Here is a 9,381-nt window from a genome sequence, read left to right on the forward strand (position 1 = left end):
ATATATTTAACATTTTAACACCGATATGTCCTTTTGGACCATTCAAACGATCAAATCTGTCAAAACTCAAAACATGAAATATCTATATCTTTGAGTGTTCTACGTTATATCCAAATATCAAATCATTTGGACTTCATCTGACCAACATATTTCATATTTCCCTCTTTAAAATTAATTAATTAATTAGTAATCTCACATTACTACCTCAACAAATTGTGATATTCACTTCAGACATTACACCTTCCGAGGAAAATCGTTATACAATTATCTAGCATTTAAATTTGAAAAAAAAAACGTAAATATTAAGTCAAAATATTATATTTCACCCAACGTATAAGTCCACACGTATCATTACTAACCCCCATTATGTCTTTTAAAAATTATCAACGTGATGAATCAGTCAACTTTAAACATCGCACAATTATCCAACAGTTGCACTTACATAAATATAAAAAACATATAAAAAACATAACTAGCGTCTAATTATTACAGCAAAATAGTGTTACATTGTTCAAATAAACCACCACCATGGACGCATTATTAGGTCTTAAACCAACGAGGAATAGTACTGAATACATATCAAGGGAAGATAATTAATCAGAAAATAAGAAATAATTAAGTGCGGTAATGGCAGTGGCAGTCCAGAACAAATGCACGGGTTGGAACCGGAAGTTCTAATGGTACACAACTGGGTTTAGCTCTCTTGAGCGGGAAAGATAAAATAGTAATGAACTATCCATTGAGATCGGATTGGATGAACCCACAAAAGCTTACGACAAAACGGAAAAGAATCCCTGGCAAAAATATGCATGACAACAGATTATGTAAGCCTATGATCCGTTCGATTAGATCAACCCCAGTCGGAACAAAAATATACTGTACACCCATAGACAGTGGATCGATGCAAACTTCAGTTTGATGATGAAAGCAAGTGAGAGATATATTTTATCTACTCTAACACTAAGAGCTCCTGCTCGACTCTCCAATAGTTAGCATCATTGAATTCATTCAGCACTGTGCCACCATCTTCCGAATTTTCGTTATCCGATTTCTTTGGAGAGAGATTCCATTTCAAAGGCCCAGCTTCCCCTACAATCCCTTCTTTGAGAGCCTGTTCCATTGCCTTTTCTGTACCCTCTGGTTCAACTCCCACAAATTCGACATCCTCTTCAAATAAAGAGGGCACAGAACGTTTCTGACTGGAATCAGATTTAGTTGAGCTATCACTAGAAGATGCAGAACTGGATGACCCATTAGGTACAGAGTCGCCACTTTTAGTGGGACTGACGGGTGAGGTGCCAACTTTCACTGCAAGATTGGCGTTCATGTCGCTTTGATCATCAAATGGATTCACAATAGGTCCACCAACTTCAAAAGCAGCAGATGATTCGCCCAAAGCTACCCTTTCAAGTGACGGCCTATCTCCAAATGTATTGTCATTGTTTGGTGCTTCGAATTGAAAGATACCCAAGTTGCTGTGGGAGTCAATTTTTTTGCTTTGGGAAACCAAGTTATCTCCATCGGTAGAATTTATTGCATTGAATCCATTGAAAACATTTGCTTCGGAACTGGATGAATCATTTGCAGAAACCTTGCTCTCGGTCAAATCCTCGTCCTCCCCAACCACTACCTCATCATCGCTACTGCTGTTGCCATTAATTGCTGTTCCGTTCAGGTTAATATCATCCATCATGTCGGAACCCATAGGTGCATCTTCACCAGCTGTTTCGTCTTGAAATGCAAACCAGTTGGAATTTGTGAACAAACTGTTGTGAAGAAAAAACAAACTTCAAACAAAAATGAACTAGGCCTCCAAAAAATAAAAATAAAAGGCAACCCACAATAGACGTTGCTTTATTGTTTTTTTATCTTCCTATATTTTTCTTTGTTCCTCGTCATTTGCATAATCACCAGAAGTCTTCAGATCCATAAGAGGAGCTTAAATTAATGAGAGAATATAAACATACCTCCCTTGCTCATCACCCAACCTCAGGGATGAAATCACTACTTCGGACGATTCATCATCAAAGTAGACATCCTGCATTTTAATCAAAATTTGAAATTTCAAGGGTAGGAAATGCAATTGACAGGGAAGACTGAAGGATAAAACTAGTTTTCCTTAGGTATCGCTTCGTGCAATGCCTATTTCATTCTCCAAAATAACGAAGTAAATTGGGTTCAACATTACCTCATCGTCATGTTCTAGAGCTCCATGACCCTGCAACCAAGAAAAATAGATTAGAGATTTTTGTAAGTTGTCGGTAGAAGCTTTAAACAAGTTTATCCTCATTTGCCCAGTAAATGTTTACCTGAGCATCATCATTTTCATACATGGTATATCTGAATGCTTGGCTTAAATTATTTGCCAGAGCAGCAACATCATAATCCCTATCATGAACATCTTCCTCATCACTATCCCTAGTCCTGTCTTGCAATGCTGTGGGCCGCCTACAAACATGGAAAGAAATAGACATTTTCAAGAACAAGAGACTAGAAGACTAGGACAGACTTGGGTATGCAAAGAGATATTGCTTCACAGGCATACTAATAAAGTAAATATAATTTATAAAAGTTCTAATCATTGTGACCATGAAAGCGCTAGCGAAGGGGAAAGATACGAGACATACCCACAAGCCCATCGATAAACATTCTCAACCATATTACGCTCTTGTAAGACAGTGGAATGCCACTCAATCCACTCTCTGTTCTCCTGAAAAGGACAAAACAGATTAGATGAGTGAAGACACGACAACATTTTTTAACTTAAGATAGAGTTTCAAGGTAGAAACCACCTGAAGATTCTTTTGGATGCGAGGGTCATTGTTTCCCAACTGAGTTAATTTATTTGATATCCTTGTCAAATGTCCAAAGTAACCCGCTCTAGGAGCCTGCCTTCCAGAAGCTGGCCAAGTTTGCTGCATTCAGTTGATAAATTTGAATCAGAAACAATTTGGAATATACGACAGAACTATTATCAAGCTGAGAAGAGCAGACGCAACCAGGATAATAATTTACAGCAATACCCACATCAAAGTAGCAGTAGAATTATTAAAGGCTTGAAACATACAAGTTTTTTCATTAAGCACAAAACTGCAGCATCACCTTTCTGGTCCTCAAAACACAAAGCAACTGTGTTCCACCCAAAAGGTGGAGAAGATTGGCACAAGATACATGAACTCAGAACTTTGATAAGCATGTCTTAAACAATTACCTGATTAACATCAGCAGAAAGCATAGGACGTTTGTCTGTTTGAAGAACTTTTCCAACCAAATTGCACTCCAAGAAAAGATGATCAAGAATGGCACTATTTTTACTTTCCAAGCAACAATATACAATGCTCTCCACGTGATGATGCAAGGCATTGTTGTAGGGGTACCTGCACAAGAAAAAATAAATTGATGGCAATATTAGCATTCATAGCTTCTATTTCCAAGTTCATCTAAATACAAAATTATATCCTTCGGTCCTTCCTCAAATACAAAAATTATATCCTTCGGTCCTTCCTCACGGACTACCAATAGTATGTGTTAGTCAAAATGTATGATGTACTTTACACCAGAATTCCTACTCAAAAAAGAGATCAAGGACCCTCTGAATTGCCCCTGAGCTGACCAACTCCTTCTCTGCCACTTCATTTCCAGTTTTCAGAAGCACAGCTAGGAATTCAACAACCTACAATCAAGAACCACGATACAAATTGTAGGCTGAAAAAATAAAATATTTGCATGAAATTAGTGGCATTGTACTAGCACGTGTACAGCTTTGTCCATGCACGTGTCTGGCATTATTAGTAGGAAGAGAACTGAGCTAAAACAAAAAATTGAGCGCCAAATTGCGACATGTTCCCGAAAAATTAATACAGTCTGGCCAGTCAGACAAAGCTCCTTTGGTTCACACTACATTTCTACCATGAATTAGTTTTTATGCAGTGATATTTCAATTAACTCCTACTTGAAACCAACAATTTCAAAGACATGAAAACATTTTGAAGGTGTTTGGAGAAAACAAATCACAATAGCATTTCCACTAACCTTCAGACGATATTTTCTTAAAGGAGGCCTCAATTCACCATATGTTGTCGGTAAAATCTTCTTATCAGATGAAACATTCAAAAGGATCAGCAACTCCCCTTTACACAAAACAATTGGATTCTTACAATAGATGTTGGTTGATAATTACAAACATAAAGGAATTCACAAGCTACAGAATCAAAGCATCAGCTGATATCTGACCATTTGTTGAGTTGAAAATTTTATTCGTAGTTCTCTTGATATATGTATCTTCCTCCGTATTAAAAATAACTAACAATATGATAGAACACAAAGCTTCTGCTGATCAAGTATTTATCATGTGGATAATTCGAAATTAAATCAGCTAAACATTAAGAATCCGTAAAAACTGACTCCATCACTTGATTCATGTACACCAAAAAATAATCCAAGACCATGGCATTCATAGCAAAAATCATAACAAAAGCTTATTGATTCACTAATCTCTTTTTCGGTTGTTTTAACATGCCAAACGTAAGTATGCAAAACAAAATAAAAGAAGATGGTAGCGAGCCACCAACTACATAACATGATAGAATTAGTAAGGAGTATGTCAAGATATTATAAACTCACCAAGTTTAGGAAGCATTGCACCAACAGTATCTTGGTTTACATGTTTCGGCGACTCGTATGCTTGTTGATTTCTGTAAAAGTACATTACTGGAGATGGAATTGATCTCTTTGGGTCCAAAAAAGATATACAGACAGATAGGGAGTGGACAAGGGCGGATTTTGAAGGAGAATCTTCAAGTGCGTGAGAAAAGATCCTTGCAACAAAACTTCACAGAAAAACACACAAAAAGAAGTAAATTAACACTATTCCATACAGTGACACAAATATAAAAATTTGATCCCAAAATTGAAGGAAACATAAAGTTGAGTCGTACAAACCTTGGACTGGATAGTTTAATGGACAAAGGCGATGGTGCATTTCTGGTTATAGCACATAATGTTTCTGCTGCATTAGCATGGACTTCAGGAGTACTCTGGAGGATTAAAGAACTCTTAAGTTTCAGATATAGCAGATGAGCAATTAGAGAATTGTAGCTCACATAGCACATAAATATATAATTTTTGTGTAAAAATTTTATATGCTAAATTGTGCCTCATCATACTACTTATAAATTTCAAATTAAGTTATCACAGATGGAACACATGATACTGGAACACATGATACGAGTACTCTCACATTGCCAGGCACAAGTTATCAGAGTATCAACCTGGTAATTTGTACCAAAATGTACTTTATAAATAGAGTGATCCCTCAATTTCTCTAAGGCAATTACAGAGCGGACCTACCATTGGAGACCAGCAAAGAATGATCTACAAGTAGTCATGCCCATATCGGGCACCGTGCACTTAATCAAACTAATGATCACATCAGCAACATAACCGAAATTGAACCTAATATTTAACAGCGGGATGTGCCAGATAGATATGTGAAGTCGGAAACTGCTAACATTAGGTTTCACAGTTGACAGATAGTTGAAAAGGAACCAATAATATCATATACCTAGTAAGTACAAAGTTAACAAAATAAAACACTCTAAAGTGAAAAAATAAATAAAGCTTAGTACTGTACCATCGATGAATCCATCTTCTTCGAATAAGAAATTGAAACTAGAAAACTAAATGAATTGGTAAGATTACTAAATCGACAATAATGTTTTCCTATCTAGATTCTACATATATTGCCACTTCTTTTAGCTTACCGAAGCGTTCAGTTTATCCACAATCATTTCTAGTAAATTGCTATCAGCCAACCACTGCATCACATCCAGAGAATTGGGGTAGAGATGATCATCAGCACCAACAAGCCGTACCAGAACCTGAAAATAAAAGGCTAATCAGAAAACAACCAGTACTCCACACAGTTTTAACACAAGGATTTGGAGAAACAAACCATTCAATTCAAAATATTTGTATAACCATAAGTGATAAGACTATTGAATACCTCCATGATGGATGTGATACCAATTAAATTAACCAGCTGCTGAAAAACTTCTTGGTGAACCTGCAAGAAATAGCCATCAGCCACAATACAGAACTGCTGCTGCATAATGTTTTTAAACCAGATCAAAGAAATTAATTTGACAACAAAAGTTACAAGTTATCAGCTGCATGAGTATGATTTTAATGTTAGTAGGTAAAATTAACTGATAAGAATGTTCATCACAAACTTTTGCAGTATCACCTTTTTAAGGATATGACACCTGATCAAAGAAAGCTAAAAAAAATTCAATTCTCAGCATTTAGATGATTAAAACTTTTTGGCTGCATAAATTGAATCATACTTATAACAGGTATAAAAACAGGTGATAGTCAAGAAACATAATATCCCAAATATATTACACCCATGTTGATGTGATACAAGCCTATAGCCCCTAGTCAAGAGAAATAAACTACACATACATTTAAATTAGTTTGTTCAACAGAATATACCAACCCATATTAAGCTTTCACTGATCAATATAGCCAGTGCCAACAAATTGAAGCACCAAGTTACAAAAAAAGTTTTAGCAGAAAGAATGATTCAAGATTATAACAACAAGATTCATAGGCTGAAGTTTGAGCAAATTTAAACCGCTGCAGAGAAGAGTTGACTCCAGTCCAGAAAGATAGCACTCCAACAAGGTTTTAGCAATTATGACACAGGACACAACATTGAACATAAAATTCAACTTAAACACGTAATAAAAAAAATTAATTACTGTCACTACATCATCCCCAACCCAAGAAAGATGAAGCATCAAATTTGGTAGGTTAGCAATATATACTAAAATCGCCATGCAATAAAAATGTATCGAGGCTCTATTTAGTTTCACCTTTACAAAATTCATCAGCGGTATAGTCTTCCGTACCATGAGGCATACCACCACCTGGAACACGCCCAAAAATTTAATCAAACGACCTCCTTTTGTAATTACAACAGTTATTAAACACCTAGTAAGAATTATTGCACATGTGCAGAGCAATCAATCTGGTACCTTACTAAAATACCCTGCCAATAATGCAGGGTGAGGACGGTTTGGTTCCAAGAAAGAGAATAGTAAATTCATAAGCTGAAGCATGATAGAAAATTTCATTAAACCTCCAGATTGAAATTGAGCACAAAATATATCATATGGGGAGTGTTTAATTCAGTTATTGACTAAGATAATCCACCTCCTCTTCCTCGACCAAAGTCTTCAAGATGGAATCAATTTCACATGTAAAAATTTCGCAGGCAATGAAAGGAAACCTACATTACAAAACCAAAGCTTTGAGCAAATATAAACAAATATGACGGGCTCTGTCACATCAACTTTACAATTTTCTAATAAATACCACTGGACTAATGGGTTTCTCATAAAAGAGGAAAAGTACAACACAAATTTCAACATCCATTTGCTCTAATTTCACATACTTGAAGGTACGCCTGTTGTCTGCATTCTCAGCAGCCTCCTCTACTATATATTTTAGCAACTGTTCGACCCGCGCTCGATCTCTCAAACTGAACCAAAGAACATAGAGGTTAAAGGGGAAATTAATTACTCACAATGTTCAAGGAAACAAACCGGAATATCAGTTGTTTGTAACATGGTCCTGAATGGAAACAACTGATGGAAAATGGTATACAAATTTATTAGGCGGCTGTTTGATGCTTTGCATTCTTGGATTATCTCTTCTTCATCCAAAAGCTCTTCCAATGTAAAATTTTCCTTGTCCAACACTGACTCGATCTGAATAGATGGAATGGGTCAGGTGATCAGTTTATATTCATCTCAGGCTTTCATTTTTTTTTATCATAATTAACTTCAAGTCTAGATCAAATTCTCAAGAAGTCGTGGCCAACAGGAGTCTAAGTGTCTGACTAGTTCAATTACTTTATTGCCCGGAAAGCATGTGTAGCAGAAGATAGTCAGTGGTAATGTCTTAATTCAAACCCCAACAAACAGAGGAAATGCGACTCCATTAGAAAACAGAGCGGCTAATACCTCAGACACGTGTCCAATTAAGCATGTAATAGGTCATTTAATCTTCACCAAGCCCTTATAATTCTTGACACAATAATTAACATTTAACAAGCTGCAAGGTACTTTAAAATTCACAATCCAACTCAACTAACTAACTCTTTCATGCCATAGCAGTATGATGGAGCAAAAGAATAGGAGATCGAGAATATCTAACAAATCCTCACGCGTTTCTTTGACAAAGCGAGGTGTTAAAAATTGCTAATGAAGAATTAGTAAAACAAGTAACAAATTCACTATTTCATCCTTTCTCCAGTGCCAATACTCAACACATATACAAAGACACGTAAATCCATAACACATGAAAGCATGATGATCATCTTCAAACCAAATTAAATGAATCCCAGTTTAATTTCAACCAAACCTAAACAACAAAGTAAACTTTATAGCATGAAAAGCTCAATATCCCCACGATATAACAGTACAGAATCGACAACCGAGCTAAAAACAGAAACGAACAAAAACCTAATTTTCGCTCAGTTGACTCACAGGAGAAGAGGCAGAAAGAGCAGTGAGCTTCCAGAACATGTTGTCTACGCACGAGAGTACAGACTCATACACATGTACGTATCAGCTCCAAAGCAACAGGAGAAAACCGCAAACACAGCAAATGAGCTCAACAGATCTGCATACACTAAACTTGAATCAAAATACTGCGTAAGTTGGAGAGAGGTTGAAATTCTGATGAAAATTTAGAGCACAACGGCGGTGACTAGTAAAAAACCCTAATTTTCGAAGATCGAAACGGAAGGGAAGCACCAGAGACGTAGCGCGGCCAGAGAAATTTTATTGCGTTTTAATTATATTATTTTTTCGGTTTTCTAATTCATCAATCAAGGAATTGAAAATGAGTGGGAGCTAGAAAACTGGTTGTGGATTTATGAGAAAATTAATATGGGAGACGGAAAACTACATAGAAATACATATAAACTATAGACAACATATATAATGATGGATTGTGTGTGTATGTGTGTGTAATCTATAATTGGGTTGTGTGTGTTAATTGATTTTTATGTGTGAAAGGAAATTGGAGAATTATAAATTTATCTCGTATAGGAAAATAAAAGTAGTATAAATGAACTTATATTGAGTTATGCTTTATGAAATTGTAAAAATGATTAATCAATATATACTCTCGCGCACTTGTGAAATTTTGCAAATCAAGGGCCCAATTTGCATTAGAAAAATGTGCACAGCTTACGAGTCCGACCTAGGTACATCGAATTTCGGACAGACCAAGGCAAAAATCAAATATCTAGGCTATGCCACATTTTCCTATGTATTTTTTTTTTGAGACCTTCCACCGACCTATTTGATA

General features: G+C 36.0%; 1 protein-coding gene across 3 annotated transcripts; it reads right to left on the reverse strand.

Annotated features, from left to right (window-relative positions):
* Positions 1-457: 457 nt before the first annotated feature.
* LOC140841351 (uncharacterized) lies at positions 458-8,975 on the reverse strand. 3 transcript variants are annotated; one of them, XM_073208697.1, is made up of 20 exons: positions 8,823-8,975; positions 8,553-8,688; positions 7,669-7,772; positions 7,457-7,543; positions 7,216-7,291; positions 7,038-7,112; positions 6,876-6,929; positions 6,005-6,064; positions 5,763-5,879; positions 4,942-5,036; positions 4,624-4,829; positions 4,033-4,130; positions 3,570-3,673; positions 3,212-3,377; positions 2,793-2,915; positions 2,628-2,710; positions 2,310-2,448; positions 2,189-2,218; positions 1,968-2,038; positions 458-1,766 (listed from the first exon to the last, which is right to left on the reverse strand). In XM_073208697.1, the coding sequence occupies exons 2-20, from the start codon at positions 8,589-8,591 to the stop codon at positions 950-952; spliced, it is 2,544 nt and encodes an 847-aa protein (XP_073064798.1). In that variant the 5' UTR covers positions 8,592-8,688; positions 8,823-8,975; the 3' UTR covers positions 458-949. The 3 variants fall into 3 exon arrangements, with proteins under 3 accessions (XP_073064798.1, XP_073064797.1, XP_073064796.1); XM_073208696.1 differs by having other exon boundaries at positions 8,788-8,963; XM_073208695.1 differs by having other exon boundaries at positions 8,553-8,963.
* Between the last annotated feature and the right edge of the window lie 406 nt (positions 8,976-9,381).

This window comes from Primulina eburnea, chromosome 9 (genome assembly GCF_022965805.1).
Source record: "Primulina eburnea isolate SZY01 chromosome 9, ASM2296580v1, whole genome shotgun sequence".
NCBI lineage: Eukaryota > Viridiplantae > Streptophyta > Magnoliopsida > Lamiales > Gesneriaceae > Primulina > Primulina eburnea.

Coding starts and splice junctions, on each gene's coding strand:
- LOC140841351 (XM_073208697.1), bottom strand. CDS start 8,591: ATGTTCTGGAAGCTCACTGCTCTTTCTGCCTCTTCTCCT. Junction 5,880..6,004: donor GTATCACATCCATCATGGAG/GTATTCAATAGT, acceptor TTTTATTTTCAG/GTTCTGGTACGGCTTGTTGG. Junction 3,674..4,032: donor TAAGAAAATATCGTCTGAAG/GTTAGTGGAAAT, acceptor TCTTGATTGTAG/GTTGTTGAATTCCTAGCTGT.